At 45.0% G+C, this 22,493-nt stretch overlaps 1 protein-coding gene across 1 annotated transcript; it reads left to right on the top strand.

Annotated features, from left to right (window-relative positions):
* Positions 1-8,371: 8,371 nt before the first annotated feature.
* LOC144671853 (galactose-3-O-sulfotransferase 2-like) lies at positions 8,372-18,414 on the top strand. Its single transcript, XM_078533903.1, has 3 exons — positions 8,372-8,478; positions 13,174-13,483; positions 17,360-18,414. The coding sequence occupies exons 1-3, from the start codon at positions 8,411-8,413 to the stop codon at positions 18,179-18,181; spliced, it is 1,200 nt and encodes a 399-aa protein (XP_078390029.1). The 5' UTR covers positions 8,372-8,410; the 3' UTR covers positions 18,182-18,414.
* Positions 18,415-22,493: the final 4,079 nt, after the last annotated feature.

Below are 22,493 nucleotides of genomic sequence, written 5' to 3' on the forward strand. Positions count from 1 at the left end.
TTGAGTGCAAAAAAAATCAAGGCTGACACTGAAGTACAGTTCTGAGGGAGTGCTGCACTGTCAGAGGTGCCCTCTTCCAGCTAAGATGTTAAACCAAGGCTCCTGACTACCCTCTCAGGGGGAGGCGAAAGATCCGATGGCACTCTTTGAAGAGGAGCAGGGGAGTTATCCCCGAGGCCAATATTTATCCCTCATTCAACTTCAGCAAGAACAGCTTATCTGGTGATTCTCACATTACTGTTTGTTTGTGGGAGTGTGAAAATGAGCTGCTGAGCTTCCTAAACTCTCACAGGGATTGCAATTCTAAAAGTGCGCCATTAGCTGTTAAGTGCTCTGAGACATCCAAAAGGTCACGAAAGGTGCTATGTAAATGCAAGTCTTTCTTTCCCATGCTGAGTGAGAAATCATGTCCAAATGGGGTAAAGAGACAAATCACTAAAAATAACGATAAAAGCAAAATACTGCGGACGCTGGGAAATCTGAAACAAAAACAAAAATAGCTGGATAAACTCAGCAGGTCTGACAGCATCTGCGGAGAGGAGCACAGTTAACGTTTCGAGTCCAGATGACTCTTCATCAGAATTAAAGACATATAGAAATGAGGTGAAATATAAGCTGGTAGAGGGGGTTGGGACAGGTAGAGCTGGATAAAAGGCCAGTGATAGGTGGAGGCAAAGAAGAGATTGCCAAAGATGTCGTAGACAAAAGGACAAAGGGGTGTTGACGGTGGTGATATTATCTAAGGAATGTGCTAATGGTGACATTAAGGGTAGAAAGCAGGACAAACAAGTGGCAGATAGCCCTAGTGGGGGTGGGGTGGGGGGAAGGGATCGAAATGGGCTAAAAGGTAGAGATTAAATGATAGATTTAAAAATAGGTGGGAAAAGAAAAATATATTTTAAAAATATATAAATTATTGCAAAAAAGTGGGGATCAGAAAGGGGGTGGGGATGGAGGAGAGAGTTCATGATCTGAAGTTGATGGACTCAATGTTAAGTCCGGAAGGCTGTAGAGCGCCTAGTCGGAAGATGAGGTGTTGTTCCTCCAGTTTGCGTTGAGCTTCACTGGAACTAAAAATAGCGATGCAGGTTAATGGGGCCATAAAAAAAAGGAGAAACCTCACAATGGGTTTGGAGCATTTAAAAGCAGTGAAATGATGTTAAACTTGTATCAGACCTGGAGTAATATGCACAGTTCTTGTCTCCATATTACCAGAAAGGATATGGAGAAGGTGAAAAAAATGACTTGCAAGGAGGATACCAGAACTGAGAGGTTTTACCTCGTGGGAAAGATTGAACAGGCTGGAACTCCCTTCTCTAAGAGAAGGCTGAGGGGTGACCTGATGGAGCGCTTTAAAATCATGATAGGGATTTGATGAGGTAAAGATTTTCGCGCTCTGAGGAAGAGTCATACGGACTCAAAAAGTTAACAGATGCTGTCAGACCTGCTGAGGTTTTCCAGCATTTTCTGTTTTTTATTAGAGATGCCCCCACTTGTGAGGCAGGTCAGAACAATGGACCATAAATGTAAAAGAGTCACTGATTAATCAATTCGGGAATTCAGGAGAAACCGCTTTACCCGGAGAGCGGTGAGAATGTGGACCTCGCTGCCATAGGGAGTGGTTGAGGTGAATAGTATAGAATGGTGTAGCATTTAAGGGGAAACTGGATAAGTATATGAGGGAGAAAGGAATAGAAGGATTGGCTGATGGGGTGAGATGATGAGGAGGCGGGAGGAGGCTCATGTGTGTCAAAGTATTTGTAATTACGTTATCAAGGTCTGATAACAATCTTCTTGTGACCGGCAATTATATTGTATAGCAATTACATTATGAAGATAATTGCATTGCTAAAACAGGTGATGGACATTGGCTCACCCATAAATGGCTACAATATTAAAAGAGTCATAGATGGCAACAAGGAGGAGATGTGGCATAGTGGTAATGTCACTGGACCTAATAACCCAGAGGCCCTGGTTAATGCTACAGGGGCATGGGTTCAAATCCCACCATAAGCAGCTGATGGGATTTAAATTCAATTAAACTAGTCTCTGTAAACGTGAGTGTGAAACTATTGCGAATTGATGTAAAAGCCCATAAATAGGGACAGCTGTAACATTCCTGTGTGGAAGAGATAGGGAGAGTCTGCTACTCTCCAGAGCTGAATAAACCTGCTTAAGGCAAAAGATGAGCTTTGGACTCAATCTTCCATGATAAGCACTTATTGGACTTAACAGTGTGGAGCATGAATGGAGCTGTTGGGCTGAATGGCTTGTTTCTGTTCTGTAATTGCTCTGTGACCAGATTGGCTGCAAGCATAGGCACACAGGACTTAGGAACAGGAGTAGGCTATTCAGCCCTTCAAACCTGCTCTGCCATTCAGTAAGATCATGGCTGATCTGGTTATGGTCCCAGCTCCATTTTTCCATTTGTCCCTCATAACCCTTGTCTATCAAAAATCTGTCTAACTCAGCCTTGAATATATTCAATGACCCAGCCTCCACTGCCTTTTGGGGAACAGAATTCCACAGACTAGCGACCCTTTAGAGAGAAAAAATTCCTCCTCATCATCTTAAATGGTAGATCTTATTCTTAAATGGTGACCCCTGGTTCTAGTCTCTCCCACATGTGAAAACATCCTCCCGGTATCTACCCTATCAATAGTGATAATTCACACTCAAAAACTCTAGTCAAAAATGCACCTGTCTGACCAGGACCAAGGATGCCTGGAATTTCTGAACTCAAATGTCATTTCTCTTCTGCTGTACATGTCCCAGGTTACAAATATGCTCTTGGTGGTAGCTTTTCATAGAGTCACAGAATGAGACAACACACATGGAGTCCATTCAACCCATCATGGCTATGCTGGCTCTTGGAAACTCTTCCTACACTCCTACCTTTTTCCCCCATCACCCTGAAAATTTGTCCTTTTTCAAGTATTTATCTAATTCCCCTTGTGAAAGTTCCTATTCAATCTGCTTCCACCACCCTTTCAGGCAGCGCCTTCCAGATCACAACAACCTGCTATGTAAAAAAAAAATTCTCCCTCTCTGATAAAGGATTTTTACCTGAATTGTCAAAGTTTACTATGGACATCATTCGTTTACAACAGGTACTTGCATAATGCGGGGAATCTGCTGAATTAGTCATTGATGGATATTGCGTCTCTTCATATCCAGCTCCCCAGGGAACCTCCCCTCTCCCAATACCTATTGCAGCTGATCTCAAACACTGAGAACCACTGTGAATACAAGTATTGTGGAAAGGATGCAATACTGCAGGGCATATTCCATCTTGTACTCGGTGTTTGCCTTTTTTAAAATTCATTCACGGGGATGTGGGCGTCACTGGCTAGGCCCAGCATTTGTGGCCCATCCCTAATTGCCCCTTGAGAAGGTGAGCCACCTTCTTGAACCGCTGCAGCCCATTGCTTAATGGGTAACGTGCTCCCTTTTGAGTCATGGGTTCAAGTCCCACTCCAGAGACTCGAGCACTGAAATCCAGTCTGCAAGGGAGTGCTGCATTGTTGGAGGTTCCATACTTCTGATGAGGTGTTAATCCAAGGCCTCTCAGGTGGACATATAAGATTGCATGGGTAACATCACAGAGCACCACAGAATGGTTACAGAGTAGAAGGATGCATTTGGCTCATTGGGTCTGTGTTGGCTCTCTGAAGGTGCAGTTTACCTATTGCCACTCCAGTGCCTTCTCCCCGTAGCCTTGTACATTCTTCCTTCTCAGATAATAATCCAATTCCCTCTGGAGTGAACCTGCCTCCACTACACTCTCAGGCAGCACATTCCAGATCCTAACTGCTCGCTGCATGAAAATATTCCTCCTTGTGTCTCCATTGCTTCTTTTGCCAATCCCTTTAAACCTGTGTCCCTCTTGTTCTCGATCCTTCCACCAATGGGAACAGTTTCTCCCTACCTACTCTGTCCGGACAACCCTCATGATTTTGAATACCTCTATCAGGTCTCCTCTCAACCTTCCCTTCTCCAAGGCGTACGGACCCAACTTCTCCAGCTATCTGCTGAAGTTCCTCATCCCCGGAACCAGCCTCGTGAAACTTTTCTGCGCTCTCTCCAACACCTCCTCCCCAAAGCGTGGCACCCATAACTGGGCACAGTGCTCCAGTTGAGGCTGAACTAGTCTTCTATACAAGGTTAACATAATTTATTTGCCCTTGTACTCTAAATAAATCACCGAAATTAAAGCAGATGATCCAGGTCATTATCACCTTGCTATTTGTGGGAGCTTGCTGTGCGCAAGTTGGTTGCTGTGTTTCCTACATTGCAAAAGTAAAGTTCTTCATCGGCTGTAAAGTGCTTTGGGACATCGTGAAAGATTGAAAAGAGAATTGGATAATAATCAGGTAATATTAGGAAAGCTAATAGAATGTTATCATTTATTGTGAGAGGAATTGAATAGGGAGGTTATGTTTCAGTTATACAGGGCACTAGTGAGACCACATCTAGAGTACTGTGTGCAGTATTAGTCACCTTATTTAAGGAAGGATGTAAACACGTTAGAAGCAGTTCAGAGAAGGTTTACCAGACTAATACCAGGAATAGGGGGGGCTGTCTTATGAGGAAAGGTTGGACAGGTTAGGCTTGTATCCGCTGGAGTTTAAAAGAGTAAGAGGTGACTTGATTAAAACCTTTAAGACCCTGAGGGGTTTTGACAGGGCGGATGCGGAGAGGATGTTTCCTCCTGTGGGAGAACCTAGAACTAGGGGCCACTGTTTAAAAATATGGGGTCGCCCATTTAAAACAAAAATCATGCGAAATTTTTTCTCTCTCAGAGGGTCACAAGTCTTTGGGAATCTCTTCCTGAACAGGCAGTGGAAGCAGAGCCTTTGGATATTTTTAAGGCTAAGGTGGGCGATAGATTCTTGTAAAGCAGGATGGAGATTTGAGGTTACTATAAGGTCAGCTACGATCTTATTAAATGGCGGAGCAGGCTCGAGGGGCCGAATGGCCTACTCCCGCTCCTGATTTGTACGTGATTGGAGAGCCGGTGCAGACGCAATGGGCGGAATGGCCTCCCTCTGCACTGTAACAATACTATGATTCGGAGAAAGGAAGGTGTGGAGGCAAGGGTGGGGGAGTGGGGACATGGTGAGTCGCTCTGACAGAGAAGCTAGCAGGGGGCGTGACAAGCTGAATGGCCTCCTTCTGCGCTGCAACCATTCTTTGATATCAACGCAAGTCTTTCTACTGTGAAAGATTTTACAGTGCCCAGGCTGAGCAGAAATTCTGTAAACCTGGATTCGGGTTCCTTTAAGAAAAATATTTTGTACCCGAGTTTTCTGAATTGTTAGCTCACCCGCAAATTATTTCTGCTGCGGTCTACAATTTAAATTGTCTCCCGCGATGAAAACGCTGTTTTCAGTTTGTAAGCCTTTTAGAAGCTTGAAGTGAAGTTTCCCGGAGAGGGTCAATATTTGCATCCGACTCCCCCTCCCACATAAAAATAAATAGTTTGAAAAAACCCTTCAACGTTTAAAAAAAAAGTGTTAGCTCGGCCGTCAGTCGACAAAGTGTAAAAGAAGTACTGCACTTCTATAGCGCCTTTCACATCCCCGGGGTGTACCGTCGCGCTTTACGGCCAGCGGAGTTCTTTGGAAGCCTAGTTCGCGCTGTAGGAAATGCAGCAGCCAATTTGCGCGCAGCAAACTCCCGCAGACAGCAATGAAATGAGTGACCAATTAGACTGTTTCAGTGGTGTTGGTTAAGGAATAGATGTTAGCCCAGGATTCTGGGGAGAACAGAGCTTTTCGAAATCATGCAGTGGAAAATTCTGCTTACACAAGATTCTGACTTAAGCAACTCCACAAAGGCTTCTAACGCTGACACAAGTGCTGCACTTTGTGAAGGTGGATGTTATTTTTTAAAGTATTTTTGGGAATAGTGTAAAGAAGGCTATGTGTGTGTGTGTGTGTGTGTCTCCATGATTAATTAAACTAGGGGAAGGTTAGTAAAGACAACTTGTCTGTGGGAACTGAGAGATGAAAGGTAAAGGTTGCTAGATGCATGCATTTGTAATGAGAGGCTATGGTGAAGTCGAATGTACGAGTAAATAGGTTGGGTTTGAAATTTGTTTATAAAATAAGCAGGGACTTGACTTTTCAGCTGTTAAATTTCAAAGGAGAGTTTAGAAGTGACAAGGGGATTTTACAACTTACAAAGGTTTCATAAGTAAACAAGGGAAGGTTATTAAATTTTATTTGACCCCAAGGTGGAGAGACAATAGGAAAACGTGAAGATTTTTATATTTTTGGAAAAGTTGAGTTCAAAGAGGTGCTGAGGACAATGGGTCCTGAGATGAAAGGGGGAAAAGGATATTTAAGGAAAGGTGTTAAGCTGAGTTGGGGTGGCTGTGTGGTGGGGGGGGGGAGAAGATGTCCTGAGACCAGATCTGTGCTGGGAAAGATGTGAAAGTTGTGAATTTTGAAGCAACCATTGAGTTTTCAAGCCGGGAAAGTCTCTGTGTGAGAAAGCAGTTTGTTTATTGAACTTTCCTGAATTTCCACAACAGAGAGGAAGAGAGTGAGAAGTTGTGTGGTATACCTTTAACTAGTGACAGCAAATTTGTTTTGGGTAATATTACTGGATTTTTATGGTTAAAACTCTATAAGGGAGCTGTTGCTAAGTAGTTTACTTGTGTGTCCTGACCAAGTGGGTTTTTTGGGGGAGATGTTTTGTATAACTGTTTTAACTGTATAACTTTAATCTTGTGTGCTTAAGTTTTTTTTTCCTTCTTGTAAATAAATCTTTCAATTTTAAAATCCTAAGAGTGTAACTGGGATTCTATGCTTCTGGGATCAGTAGTTTTCCCCTCGTTTTCAAAATACAAAAGAAAAGGTTATGATCAGTAAGACAAGTTTCCCTCTGGAATTTGGCTTGCTCAGCAACTAACATCAGCTGTGGTCGTAACACACTGTAAACACTGTAACAATCAACAAAATGAAATACTGAAAGGTTACATTTATATGCAAGTAATGAAACTGAGGGAAGAGCTTTACAGGGGGTGGAAAGTGCGTACATCCTTAGAGGTAGAAAGGATATAAATGCATTAGAAGCAGTTCAGAGGAGGTTCACTCAATTGATACCTGGGATGGTGAGGAGGGGTTATCTCAAGAGGAAAGGTTGGACAGGCTGGGCCTGTATCCATTGGAGGTTAGAAGAATGAGAGGTGATCTTATTGAAACATATAAGGTCCTGAGGGGAAATGACATGGTGGAGAAACTAGAACTAAGAGGCACAGTTTACAAATAAGGAGTCTATCACTGACGACTGAGATGAGAAGAAATTTCTTCTCTCAGAGGGTCGTGAATCTTTGGAACTCTCTTCCTCAGAGAGTGGTGGAGGCATGGTTAGTGAACATTTTTAAGGCAGAGGTAGATAGGCTCTTGACTAACAAGGGAGTCGGAGGTTATTGGGGGTAGGCGGAATATGGAGTTGAGACCAGAATTAGATCAGCCATGATCTTATTGAATGGCAGAGCAGGCTCGAGGGGCCAAATGGCCTACTTCTGCTACCAATCTGTATGTATGCTCGTAGGTAAGGAACGGCACCGACAAAGAGAGAAATTTCAAGGAAACGTTTGGGATTTGGTGGGGTGGGGGGTCAGAAAAGTTAAGAGGTTTTTTTAATGGGAAATAGCAAATGTTTACATATTTCTTTTGCAGTGACAACTCGGGAAAGTTCCATGGCCTGGGAATCTTTCCTCGCTTGCAGGAGTTTTAAGACCAAAATGGCCCACTTTCTCCTACCCAGATTGTTGACTCACAGATCAGACCACAGATAAACTCTGAATTGTCAGTGGGTCTCGCCAGCTTCCGTGACACAGGAGCGTGTACATTCAGCATGACTCTACCACATCTGTGGTTCTGGTTGGCTAATGCAGGAGTTCAGCTGTGGTTTGGTGGTTAGCACTCCTGCCTCTGAGTCAAAAGGTTGTGGGTTCACCCCCTGCTCTGGGGGCTTGAGCATATAAACCATGGTTGATGCTCCACAATTCAGTACTCAAGCTGTGCTGCTGAAAGTGGCACTTTACAGCTGAGGGTGTTAAACTGGGGTCTTGTCTGTCCTTTGAGGTAGGTGTAAAAGACCCCTTTGTGCTAAGAGCAGGCAAGTTCTCCTCAATTTATCCCTCAACCTGTAAAATAAATGATCCTGCTGTTAGTGGGAGCTTGCTGAGTGCAAATTAGTGGTTGCTAGTGACCACACATCAAATCAAATTTGGGGATGCCCTGTGGCTGTGGGAGATCCCATATATACTGCAAGTTCTCAAGCTTAATAATAGTCCCAGGTCTGATTTCTTCATTCAATTGAAGTAATGTTCTTGTATACTTTTTCCTTTAGGAAGCCAAGGTTACTCCACTGGTGCACACTCAATGTCCTATGGATGACTGTGGTGATCCTTATGGCTATCGGACTGGCAATCCAAACACTGGGCATCACAGATAAAAAAAGGTTATTTCACATTTTGCTTCAATATTGTATGGAAGTTCAGAACCAAATCTTAACTATTGCTGAAAAAGGAGACATGTTACCGAAGCTTTACCTCTTGCACTCATCAGGACAAATGCAAGAATGCCAAATTTCAAATGATCAGAGCTATAGGTGAGAAAAGGAGACGATGGTGTAGTGGTAATGTCACTGAGTGAGTAATACTGGGGCCATGGGTTCATAATCCCATTACAACAGCTGGTGGAATTTAAATTCAAAGTAATAAAAGTTGGAATATAAAGCTATGCTCAGTAATGGTGCCCATAAAACTATATATTTTTTTTATTGTTAAAAACCCATCTGGTTCGCTAATGTCTGGCCTGCATGTGACTCTAGACACACAGGCATGTGGTTGACTCTTAACTGCCCTCTGAAAGGGCTGAGCAAGCCCACTCAGTTCAAGGGCAATTAGGGATGGGCAACAAACGCTGGCCTTGCCAGCGACGCCTGCATCCCATGAAAGAATAAAGAAAGAAAAGGTTGCTGATTTTCTCCTGTTAATAAATTGTTGTGATCCTTTGAAATTTGGCATTCTTGCATTTGTCCCGATGAGTACAAGATGAAAAGATTTGGCAACATGTCTCTTTTTAACAGTATTCATGTTCTGTACCACCAAGCGATTGTTGGCATTTAAATACTGGAATTTGAACATTGATGTATGTTAATGGATCTTACTGGAAAAGGTAAAAGGTGAAATGCATAACTTACTTGAAAATGGTAATTTGCTATTCTACATTGACCGTAACTGAATTAAGATCTTAGTTACATCATCGTATCACAATTTCATTAAACAAAGGAACGTGGGAACAGCAGGAGGCCAATCAGCCCCTCGAGTCTGTGCTACTATTCAATTTGATCACAGTCGATCTGTATCTTACCTCCATTTGCCTTGATTGGCTTCACGATCCCCCCTTTCCCAACAAAAATCTACCACTCTCAGTTCCGACACTTTCAATTGTCCCCCAAACGCAATGCCTTTTGTTGGGGGGAGTGGGGGCTGGGGAGAGAGAGTTCCAGATATCCACTCCCCTTTGTGTGAAGAAGTGCGTCCTGAACTCTCTCCCCTAAACTGCCTGACTCTAATTTTAAGATTCTGCCCCCTTGTTCTGGTTTTAAGATTCTGCCCCCTTGTTCTGGACTACCCAGCCTCCCTCCCCACCGTCCCCCACCCCACCCCACTCCACTCCACCCCACCCCACCCCACCAGAGGAAATAGTTTCTCTCTACCCAATCTATCAAGTCCTTTGAATTTAAACACTTCGATTAGATCACACCTTAATTTTCAAGATGCAAATGTGTTAAGGTGGTGTAGTGGTAGTGTTGCCGGACGAGTAATCCTGAGGCCTCGGCTAATGCTCTGGGGACATGGGTTCAAATCCTACCATGATAACTGGTAGAATTTAAATTCAACTAATAATTCTGGGGTCTAAAGCTAGTCTTGGTGACTGTGACAGCTATCATTGATTTTTGTTTGTAAAAAAAAAACCCATCTGGTTCACTAATGCCCTTCAGGGAAGGATATCTGCCGTCCTTACCCGGCTTGGCTTACATGTGACTCCAGACCCACAGCAATGTTTTTTTTATATGTTCATGAGATGTGGGTGTCGCTGGCAGTGCCAGCATTTATTGCTCATTCCTAATTGCCCTTGAGAAGGTGGTGGTGAGCTGCCTACTTGAACCGCTGCAGTCCCTGTGGTGTAGGTACACCCACAGTGCTGTTAGGGAGGGCGTTCCAGGACCCAGCGACAGTGAAGGAACGGCCGATATATTTCCAAGTCAGGATGGTGAGTGACTTGGAGGGGAACTTCCAGGTGGTGGTGTTTCCATGTGTCTGCTGCCCTTGTCCTTCTAGGTGGTAGTGGTCGTGGGTTTGGAAGGTGCTGTCGAAGGAGCCTTGGTGAATTCCTGCAGTGCATCTTGTAGATGGTACACACTGCTGCTACTGTGCGTCGGTGGTGGAGGGAGTGAATGTTTGTGGATGGGGTGCCAGTCAAGAGGGGCTGCTTTGTCCTGGATGGTGTCGAGCTTCTTGAATGTTGTTGGAGCTGCACTCATCCAGGCAAGTGGAGAGTATTCCATCAGACTTGTGCCTTGTAGATGGTGGACAGGCTTTGGGGAGTCAGGAGCTGAGTTACTCACCATAGGATTCCTAGCCTCTGACCTGCTCTTGTAGCCACAGCATTTATATGGCTGGCCCAGTTTAGTTTCTGGTCAATGGTAATCCCCAGGATGTTGATAGTGAGTGATTCAGTGATGGTAATGCCATTGAATGTCAAGGGGTTATGGTTAGATTCTCTCTTGTTGGAGATGGTCATTGCCTGGCACTTGTGTGGCGCGAATGTTACTTGCCACTTGTCAGCCCAAGCCTGGATATTGTCCAGGTCTTGCTGCATTTGGACATGTGGTTGACTCTTAACTGTCATCTGAAATGGCCCAGCAAAGTGACACAGAACTAAGAAATATAGAAATGAGGTGAAATATAAGCTGGTTGAGGGGGGGTGGGATAGTTAGAGCTAGATAGAGGGCCAGTGATAGATGGAGGCAAAGAAGAGAGCTGTCAGACCTGCTGAGTTTTTCCAGCTATTTTTGTTTTTGCTTCAGATTTCCAGCATCCGCAGTATTTTGCTTTTATCTCAGTTCAAGGGCAATTAGGGATGGGCAACAAATGCTGGGCTTGCCAGTGATGCCCACATCCCCTGGAAGAATAAAGGGAAAAAAGATAAAGGTGACCACTAGATTGCTGTCAATAAAACCCATCTGGTTCGCTCGTGCCCCTTAGGGAAGGAAATCTGCCGCTCTAACCTGGTCAGGCCTACGTGTGGCTCCAGACCCACAACACGTTCCCTCTGAATTGGCCCAGCAAGCCACTCAGTTGTCAAGAAGGTGGCTTACCACCACCACCACCACCACCACCACCTCCTTCTCGAGGACATTTAGGGATGGGCAATAATGGGACACAGCTCGCGAATTACTCAACAGAGAGTTTTAAGAGACTGAGCGAGGGGTGGAACTCGGCAGTTTTGAGGTCCCCCGGGGAAAGGCAGACTTGGAAGCAATCTCCTCCCTTTATGCACTGAATTACCTCACGGCGAGAGCGTGTCCCACAGCCCCTGAGAAGTATGACAGGTTTTTAACACTGATTCAACAGTATGGGTTAATATATCAATTAAATGTGTTCTGCGACATGAAAGGTATGGAAATTTGCAGGGGAAAGAGTTGGTGGGGGGACGTGGGGGTGGGGGGGGGGTGGAGTGGGGGGGAGGTGGGTGGGGGTGGGACTAATTAGATAGTTCTTTCACACTTTAACAGGCACATTGAAACCACCCCAACCCACCCCCGCTGTTTATATCAACGTTCATTTGCCATGTAGATGAGAATGAGATGTGAAACACAACAATTGATAAGTTCTCAGAGTCATGAGTGGATGTGGTCCCTATTCTCTGGAGCTTGGGAAATTCGGAGGTGGTCTCATTGAAACGTATAAGATTCTGAGGCGATTTAGGATCATTAGAAATAGCGGCAGGAGTAGGCCACTCGGCCCATCGAGCCTGCTCCGCCATTCATTAAGGTCATGGCTGATCTGATTGTGGCCTTAGCTCCACGTTCCTGCCTGTCCTCCCCCCCAATAACCCTTGGCTCCCTTGTAGATCAAAAATGTGTCCAACTCGGCCCTGAATGTATTCAATGACTCAGCCTCCACTGTTCACTGGGAAGAGAATTCCACAGACTAACAACCCTCTGAAGGGAAAAAATTCTCCTCGTTTCCATTTTAAATTGGAGACCCCTTATTTTTAAACTGTGCTCCTTCGTTCTAGACTCTCCCCACGAGGGGAAACATCCTCTCAGCACCCACCCTGTCAGGCCTCCTCAGAATCTTATATGTTTCGATCAGATCGCCTCCCATTCTTCTCAACTCCAATGAGAATAGGCCCAACCTGCTCAACCTTTCCTCGGAGGGCAACCCCATTCATTCCCAGGAATCAGCCTCGGCCGGACTGAGAGGGGGGAGAAATTTCTTCGCTCAGAGGGTTGTGATGCTTTGGAATTCTCTTCCCCAGAGAGTTGCAGAAGCTCAGTCATAAAGTCACGACTGACTAAGGAATGTGAGGATTGTCGCTTGGTAGCACGGAACTTGAATATCGCTGAATAAAAGACATTTTGTCAAAACTTTTCACCTTGCACTCATCAGGACAATTCACAAGAATACCCATGTAAGGGAAAACAACAATTTATACTGTATGAGAAGAGTGTGCTGATTGGTTAAGATAAAGTAAGGTGGGAGGAGGCATAAGCGCCAACATGGACCAGTTGAGCTGGTTGGCCTGTTTCTATGTTGTATGTTATTGGTACGTTAATTGTATTATCAAGATTAAGGATACATGGGTGAAGCACATTGACTGATTAAGTACTTTGAGCACATATAAAGAGAGACTGCTGGGTCACTTAGTAGGGAGACAGACACATGCAATGCTGCATTCTGTAACTAAACCAACTGTCAAGAAAAGGACTCGTGTCTGGTTCCACACTTCACCATCTGGCTTGGGATCCATTTAACAGTAGGCTCGATGTCATTCCATTGTCGCCAATATTGCCAGAGACGTTTTATAACTGCGCCCAGATGAGTTTTTTTTTGACTTAAATCCTGCTCCATTTCTTTAGGGGAACATCTGAGCAGCTGGACCAGCCTCGGGTTTTGTCAATGACCCCTCACGATGAAGGAGTCCCGTGGAAGCCCTGTCAATCCAAGACGCACGTGATGTTCCTAAAGACGCACAAGACTGCCAGCAGCACAATCCTCAATATACTGTACCGGTTCGGGGAGGCAAGGAACTTAACATTTGCGCTCCCCAACTCTTACCAGTTTGGCTATCCCTACCTCTTCAGCACAAGAAAGATTAAGTATTACAGTTCGATTAAAATGCAAGAGTATCACATAATATGCAACCATATGAGATTCTTCCGCCCACAGGTAAAGCAATGCACAGGCTTGGGCCGCGTTGTTCCAGAAAGGTGAAGACTGAGGTGGGGGTGTGGAGGGGTGACCTGATAGAGGTCTTTAAGTTAATGAAGGGGTTTGATAGACTAGATGTAGAGAAGAGATGTTTCTCCTTCTTGGAGGGAGACCAGTACTAAAGTTAATCAATGTAAGATGACCATAAGACCATAAGACCATAAGACACAGGAGCAGAAATTAGGCCATTCGGCCCATCGAGTCCGCTCCGCCATTCAATCATGGCTGATAAGTTTCTCAATCCCATTCTCCCGCCTTCTCCCCGTAACCTTTGATCCCCTTACCAATCAAGAACCTATCTATCTCGGTCTCCAATGACCTGGCCTCCACAGCCTTCTGTGGCAATGAATTCCATAGATTCACCACTCTCTCTGGCTAAAGAAGTTTCTCCTCATCTCTGTTCTAAACGGTCTTTCCCTTTACTCTGAGGCTGTGCCCTCGGGTCCTAGTCTCTCCTACTAATGGAAACATCTTCCCCACGTCCACTCTATCCAGGCCTTTCAGTATTCTGTAAGTTTCAATCAGATCCCCCCCTCATCCTTCTAAACTCCATCGAGTATAGACCCAGAGTCCTCAAACGTTCCTCATATGTTAAGCCTTTCACTCATCAGCTGATGGTCGCCAATAAATCCAGTCAGGAAGTTTGGAGAAACTTCCTTGGCAAGGGGTTTTGACCGAGGTGTTCAAAGTCATGAGGGGTCTGCACAGAGCGGATAGGGAGAAATCGTTCTCGCGCGCGAAAGGATTGAGAAAGAGGGGGCACAGATTGAACGCAATTCGTAAAAGAAGCAAAAGTGATTTGAGGAGAAACTTTTTCTTCTATGCAGCCAATGGTTAGGGTTTGGCTTGCACTGCCCGAGAGGGTGGTGGAGGCAGGTTCAACCGAAGCATTCAAAAGGGAATTGGACTGAAAAGGAACGCGTAGGGCTAGGGGAAGAAGGCAGTGGGAGTGGCACTAGGTGAATTGCTCATTCGGAGAGCCAGTACAGACATGATGGGCCGAATGGCCTCCTTTCTGCACTGTAACAATTCACTTTGTTGGCTGTAAGGTGCTTTGAGATGCCCAGCGGCTGTGAGAAGCGCTATATAAATGCAGGCCTTATTTTTTTGCTGTGCTGATTGAAATTACTTTTTACCTTGTTATGGCTGCAGGTTCTAACTATCAGGAAATGTCTAGCAGGCTGGGGGTATTTTCTGTAATAAAGGGCAGACTGAGGGGCAATTTGATAAAGGTCTTTTAAATGGTGAAGCAGTTTGATAAGGTAGACATGTAGAAGGTGTGGAACAATTTGATTATCATTTGATACATTTGCGTTTATTCTGTCACAGTCGCTAATCTGATGACATGAGTATTATCACATCAACACACAGCGTACTATTCACTATGTCAGCCATGACATAACTAAACTGTGGATAAACAAATGGGTACAAAACTAAAGAAATCAAATTGTCAAATTTCACAAATGAGTATTAACCAGTGCGGACTGCAGTAACTTCCTTCTGAAACATTTATTTCTCTCCTCTCTTTATCCTTTCCTCTCTACCATTCTCTCTCTCCTTCCCTCTTTCTTCCTCTCCCACTCTCTCACACACCTCTCTCTCTCTCTCGCTTTCTTTCTCCCTCTCTATGTCTCTCTTTCTCTCCCTTTTTCTCCCTTCCTTTCCCTCTCTCCTTCTACCTCTGCCACGCTCACTGAATCTTCCTCTTTCTCCCTCTCTCTATCTTCTTTCTCTCTCTCTACCTTTCCCTCTCTCTCTGTCTCTCCTGTCTGTCTCTCCTCTCTATCTGTCTCTCCTCTCTGTCTCTCCTCTCTGTCTCTCCTCTCTGTCTCTCTATCTCTCCTCTCTGTCTCTCTGTCTCTCCTCTCTGTCTCTCTGTCTCTCCTCTCTGTCTCTCTCTCTACCTCTCCTTTCTCTGTCTCTCCTCTCTTTTTCTTTCTCTCCTCTCTCTATCTCTCCTGTTTGTCTTTCCTGTTTGTCTCGCCTCTCTATCTGTCTCTCCTCTCTATCTGTCTCTCCTCTCTGCCTCTCCTCTCTGCCTCTCCTCTCTGTCTCTCCTCTCTGTCTCTCCTCTCTGTCTCTCTCTCTACCTCTCCCTCTTTCTCTGTCTATCCTCTCTTTCTCTATCCCTCCTCTCTTTCTCTCCTCTCTATCTGTCTCTCCTCTCTGTCTCTCCTCTCTGTCTCTCCTCTCTGTCTCTCCTCTCTGTCTCTCCTCTCTGTCTCTCTCTCTACCTCTCCCTCTTTCTCTGTCTATCCTCTCTTTCTCTATCTCTCCTCTCTTTCTCTCCTCTCTATCTGTCTCTCCTCTCTGTCTCTCTCTGTGTCTGTCTCTGTCTCTGTCTCTCTGTCTCTGTCTCTTGTTATCCCCTCTCTGTTCGCGTGCTCTCTCCGTCTGGTTTCTTCTCTCTCGTTCTTTCGCTCTTTCCGTATTTCTCTCTCTCCTTGTCTCTCTATATCCCTCTCATGTACAAATCCTAACACTTCTGCACACACAAAAGGCAGCAGAAGGATTAAATATAAGCACTGTACTGTTTCCCCATGCTACCTTCCTCACACTCAAATAAGGTGGGACTTAGCTAAGCTTCAGGGAGTGGTGAATAAGTCCAAAGTTGACATTATCTGAATCCCTTTGATCTATTTGTAAATGTTCTTAGCCAGCCATCATTTATTTAGTTGAAGAGGAGCTGACTTCGGAGAAATATTGGATGGATTTTCAAATTTTAGTATTAAATTAAATATCATATTCTATGTAGTAAATCTTACACATCTGAATGTGAAATTTACTTTCTGTATCAATTTTCATTTCCAGTGTAAAATACAAGCTCAGGTTACTGGTTTGCTACACAGAACAGAACAAATCATAGAATCCTACAGCACTGATGGAGGCCATTCAGCCCATCATAGCTGTGCTGGCTTTCTCTAAGAGCTATCCAATTCATCCCACTCTTCCCTCCCATCCCCCCCCGCCCTCCCAACACCCTGCAGTTTTCCCCCCTTCAAACATTTATTCAGCTGTGGGGAGATGGTGGTGTAGTGGTAATGTCACTGGACTAATAGTCTAGAGGCCCAAGCTCTGAGGATATGGGTTTGAAACCCACTGTGGCTTCTGGTGGAGTTTAAATTCAGCTGAAAAAAGAAATCTGGAATGGGAAGCTAAGGAACTATCATTGATTGTTGTCAAAAAGCCATCAGGTTTGAAAATATCATTTAGAGAGGGAAATCTACCATCCTTACCTGGTTTGATTTCCAGACCCACAGCCAAGTGGGTGACTCTTAACTGCCCTCTATAATGGCCTAGTAAGTATTCAGTTTAAGGGCAATTAGGGATGGGCAACAAATGCTGGCCTGGTCAGTGATGCCCCATCCTGTGAAAGAATATATCTTTTTAAAATTGCCTTTTGAAAATTGGACCTGCTTCCATCTCCCAGTCACCGTATTCCAAATCATAAAAACTCGCCGCGTTTAAAAAAAATATTCTCTTCACCTCCCACCTTTTTGCCAGTCGCCTTCAATCTGTGTCCATCTGGTTACCGCTCCTCTTGCTAGTGGAAACAATTTCTCCTTATCGTTTTTAACGCCTTGGTTAAGTCTCTCCTTCACCCCTCTCTTCTCCAAGGAGAACAATATCAGCTTCTCTGACCTCTCAAAAATCACTGAACTCCCTCGTTTGTGGTATGACATTGCATTTACAGGACAGAAACAGGCCGTTTGGCCCAACAGGTCAATGCTGGTTTGGTCAAGATCCATGATTTTTGAAATCAGATGTCTTTTTGAGCTCTTGGCCCCTCTGTCAGCAGCGGAATCATTGTATCTACTCTCGTCTCTTCCCTAGGTTGAAAAGGTGATGTCAAAGGGGACCTTTTACTTCTCGATCTTACGAAACCCGGTGACCTTGGCCGAGTCGGCGTTCACCTACTACAAGGGCTCGAGCACGGCGTTCAAGAAGGTGGAGTCACTGGAGCAGTTCCTGAGCGCGCCATGGAAGTACTACGCGGCCCGAGACCGTGGCAACCAGTACGCCAGGAACCTGATGTGGTTCGACTTTGGGTTCGACCACAACGCCAACGACACCAAGGACTATGTGGACCTGGTCCTCAAAGAGATCGGCGGCACGTTCCACCTCATCCTGCTGTCAGAGTACTTTGACGAGTCGATGGTCCTGCTGAAGGACGCTCTGTGCTGGGAGTTCGACGACGTGGTCTCCTTCAAGCTGAACTTCCGCAGCAATGTGACGGTGAGGAAGCTGTCCGACGAGACGGTGGGGCGGGTCAAGGCGTGGAACTCGCTGGACTGGCAGCTCTACCTGCACTTCAACCGGACATTCTGGCAGAGGGTGGAGGAGTACGGCTGGCAGAGGATGAGGAACGACGTCCTCCTTCTGCAAGAGAAGCGCAAGAGGCTGATGGATCTGTGCCTCCAGGGGAGCAGTCCGGTGGAGGCCAGTCAAATCCAGGACAAGAACATCAAACCCTTCCAGTACGGACGGGCCCAGATCATGGGCTACAACCTCAATCCGAACCTTGACAACAGCAGCAGGGAGAAATGTTTACGAATGGTCATGCCCGAACTTCAGTACAAGGACCTGCTTGATGCCAAGCTATTCCCCTTGGTTTCCACGGGAAAAAGTCTACAGACATCACAGCTCCATTTTTGAACCGATGTGTGAAGGAACCAACCCTACTTTGTCCGGCAGAACCTTATGGCCCGGTTATTGTACATTATGTCAAAATTTGGCTGACAAAATCTCCAAAAGCAACATTCCTCACTGCCAGTTGGACAACCTTGGGTATGAAGGTGGGGGCAGTGTCCCATTTCAGTCAGAACCATTATTATATCTAACAATTTATCCTTCAGGAAAGAGGGGCACTGTTGAAGTTTTCATCCTGCGCTCATATTCGTTTATTTATTCTTTCACGGGATGTGGGCGTCGCTGGCAAGGCCCAGCATTTGTTGCCCAGCCCTAATTGCCCTTGAACTGAGTGGCTAGCGAGGTCACTTCAGGGGGCGGTTAAGGGTCAGCCGCATTGCTGTGGGTCTGGAGTCACATGTAGGCCAGACCGGGTAAGGACGGCAGATTTCCTTCCCTAAAAGGGGCATTAGTGAGCCAGATGGGGTTTTTACACCATCGACAATGGTTTCATGGTCACCGTTACTGAGGTTAGCTTTCAGCTCCGGACTTGTTCACTGAACTCAAACTCCACCAGCTGCCGTGGCGGGATTTGAACCCGTTTCCCAAGAGTATTAGGCTGGGCTTCTGGATTACTAGCTCAGTGACATTGTCACCGCGCCCTCCCATGCCCCCCCCACCCACCAAACAAGACAGACGCAAGAATGCCAAATTTCAAAGGAAGCAACAAATGAGACTACAACCAATTTAAGATTATGAGTTGGCCTCACAATGTGTCTCAATTACGCTTGCTAGAAGCTACATACATTCATCGGCAGGAATCTGTCCTCTGCAGGCAAAAGAAACATGTCCAGGCAGCTCCTTGTTTTGAATTTTAAAAAATGCATGAGGGACAATAGGTCCCTGGTACAATCTCTGTGACAACTCCTCGACCAATCAGAGCCAAACAATCAGCACCCCTTTTCTCAAGCAGTATAAATTGTTGTTCACTTTTGAAATTTGGCTTTCTTGTGTCTGTCCTGATGAGTGCGAGGGAGCAAAAGCTTCAATAGTGTTTCTCTATCTTTCAGTAATACTCGAGGTCTGCACTACCAAGCGGTGATCTTTTCCTTCCCTGTGTTCCCATTTCCCAAATCGTGACTCGTTAAGGCGATGTTTCCTATTTGTTGATAATGGGGTCGTTTTTTACTAACCATATCTGAGAAGGACAATGAATGCCCATTAAAGCAACAGCCAGGTAATATTGGGTGCAGTGGTGCAGCGAGAGTGTTGCTGGGCTAGTATCTGTGCCATGCCAGTCTTTACACTTGCATTTGGGGTGAAAGAGCTGGTATTGGTCAAAAGTGACCAGTGAGCTGTCGGGTGGCTGTAAAAGTTGCCAGCTGGTTCACTGATGCCCTCCAGGGAAGGCAGCTTGCCATCTTTACGCCAGTCGGGTTTGCACGTGGTCCACACCAGCCCTCCAAAAAGTGGCCCGACAAACCTCTCAATACCCTAAAACCGCATGGTTCTTGGGAAGTGGGCAAGACTGGCACTTATTGCCCATCCCTAATTACCCTCTCGAGAAGGTGGTGGTGAGCCGCATTCTTGAAACCGCTGCAGTCCCTGTGGTGTGGATGCCCCCACGATTGCTTCCTCCTCCTCCGCCCCTGTCGATACAACTGAGTGGGCTTGCTGGACCATTTCAGAGGGGCAGTTCAGAGCCAGCCACATTGCTGTGTGGGTCTGGACTCACGTGTAGGCCCAGACCGGGTAAGGACGGCAGATTTCCTTCCCTAAAAGGGGCATTAGTGAACCAGATGGGTTTTCACAGCAATCGATGATAGTTTCACAGTCTCATCACTGAGACTGGCTTTCAATTCCAGATTTTATTCATTGTATTTAAATTCCACCAGATGCTGTGGTGGGATTTGAACCCAGTGCATTAGCCTCGGCCTCTGAATTACTTCTTTTCATTCAATCATGGGGTGTGGGTGTCGCTGGCTAGGCCAGCATTTATTGCCCATCCCTAATTGCCCTTGTTCTGAGGGCATTTAAGTGTCAACCACATTGCTGTGGGTCTGGAGTCACACTTAGGCCAGACCGGGTAAGGACACATTAGTGAACCAGATGGGTTTTTATGACAATCGGCAATGCTTTCATGGTCATCACCAGACTTTTGATTCCAGATTTTTTACTGAATTCAAATGTAACCATTTGAACCTGGGTCCTCAGAGCATTACCCTGGGTCTCTGGATTACCGGTCCAGTAACAATATCACTACGCCAACACCTCCCCGTCCACTAGTCTAGTGACATTAGTTGTCTAGTGATATGGCCACTCACCACCCTTTCCCCACTAATTCCCTATCAGATTTATTAGTGACTATCTCACATTGAGAGCACTTGGTCTGATCTCCCCCACAAGTGGAAACACCATCTCCACATCTACCCATTAAATCCCTTCACAATGTTAAAGACTGCTATCGGCTCAACACTCAGCCTTCAGGATGGAGGAAGGTAAATATATAACAGATAATGACTGACTGATTCGACTGAGAGTGAATGTTCCTTGTTCATTTGATCAACTGGTTGGGTCCTTTATTAGATTTTGCTAAGTCTTTTGCCTGTAACTCAATTGATGGAAGAATCAAATGGGCTGCATGTGCACACGCACACATACACATGCATATGCACACATATACACACACACATTTATATGCACACATATACACATACACACACATGCACATACACAAACATACACATATTCACACATATATGTACACACAGATACATATGCACACATATACACACACACATATTCTTATGCACACATACACACACACATTTATACGCACACATATACACATACACACACATGCACACACACAAACATACACACATTCACACATATATGCACACACACAAATACATATACACACATATACACACACACATTCTTATGCACACATATACACACACACATTTATATGCACACATATACACATACACACACAAACATACACACATTCACACATATATGCACACACACAAATACATATACACACATATACACACATACACATTCTTATGCACATATTTATACACACACACACACACAAAAAAGGCCTTACATAGACACGTACACACACATGCACGCACACACACAAAAGTTTACAGTCTGAGATGCTTTAGTGATAAATCATGTGAAGCTTTCAAAATTGTTCTTGATCTTATGACATGACAAGACTGATACTCTGCAGCATTCACATTAACATCCAGTTATGCTACTGCGGAACAATCATTGGAACAACCAGGTTGACGTTGAGGGGGTGCTGCACTGTCAGAGGTGCCGTCTTTCAGATGAGATGTAAAATCTAACTTCATTGTCTAGATGAGCAGGGGTGTTCTCCCCCAGTGGCTTGGGTGGATATCAATCCCTGAACCAACATCACTGAAACAGGTTATCTGGCCATTATCACATTGCTGTTTGTGGGAGCTTGCTGTGGGCAAATTGGCTGCCGTGTTTCCTACATCACAGCAGTGGCCACACTTCAGAAAGTACTTAGTTGGCGGGAAGGCACTTTGGGATGTGCTGAGGTCATAAAAGGTGCTATATCTTGTCTTGAATTTCTGTGGTGAGTTGTGATCTGAGATGAGCCGTGGGTGGAAGCGGATTCAATAGTAACTTTCAAAAGAGAATTGGAAAGGAAAAATTTCCAGGGCTGTGAGGAAAGAGCAGGGGAATGGGACTAATTGGATAGCTCCTTCATAGAGCCTGCACAGGCACAATGGGCTGAATGGCTTCCTTCTGTGCTCTGAGGTTTGATTGACTTGCTGACCTTGTCAAAAGTGGCAATATCTTAAGTGGTAAGTTTTCTGGCCCAAAATGAATGTTTTTGGGAAGTTGCAATGCAATAGCTTTAAAAATTAAATTAGTTCTGTGATAAGGAACGTTAATATGTGAAGGAACATTTTTTGTTTCAATAATTTCCACTAAACTTTGTTTCGCTGTGATTTATTTTCTGAATTGCTAAGGCCTTTTTTGGCCTTTATCGTAAGGGGAATGGAATATAAAAGTAGGGAAGTCTCGCTGCAGCTGGGGACGACTGAGTTCAGTTTTGGCCTCCTCATTCAAGGAGGGATATACTTGCATCGGAGGTAGTTCAGAGGGCATTTTAAGAGTCAACCACTAGGATAAAGGCAAAATACTGCAGATGCTGGAAATCTGAAACAAAATCAAAAAAAAAAACTCTGAGGAAGAGTCTAACAGACTCGAAACGTTAACTCTGTCTTTCTCTCCACAGATACTGTCATTTTTGTTTAAGAGTCAATCTTTCATTAAGAGTCAATCATAT

The sequence above is a fragment of the Cetorhinus maximus genome, chromosome 34 (assembly GCF_964194155.1).
Source record: "Cetorhinus maximus chromosome 34, sCetMax3.hap1.1, whole genome shotgun sequence".
Lineage (NCBI taxonomy): Eukaryota > Metazoa > Chordata > Chondrichthyes > Lamniformes > Cetorhinidae > Cetorhinus > Cetorhinus maximus.

Coding starts and splice junctions, on each gene's coding strand:
- LOC144671853 (XM_078533903.1), top strand. CDS start 8,411: ATGACTGTGGTGATCCTTATGGCTATCGGACTGGCAATCCAAACACTG. Junction 8,479..13,173: donor GGCATCACAGATAAAAAAAG/GTTATTTCACAT, acceptor CCATTTCTTTAG/GGGAACATCTGAGCAGCTGG. Junction 13,484..17,359: donor TGAGATTCTTCCGCCCACAG/GTAAAGCAATGC, acceptor TCTCTTCCCTAG/GTTGAAAAGGTGATGTCAAA.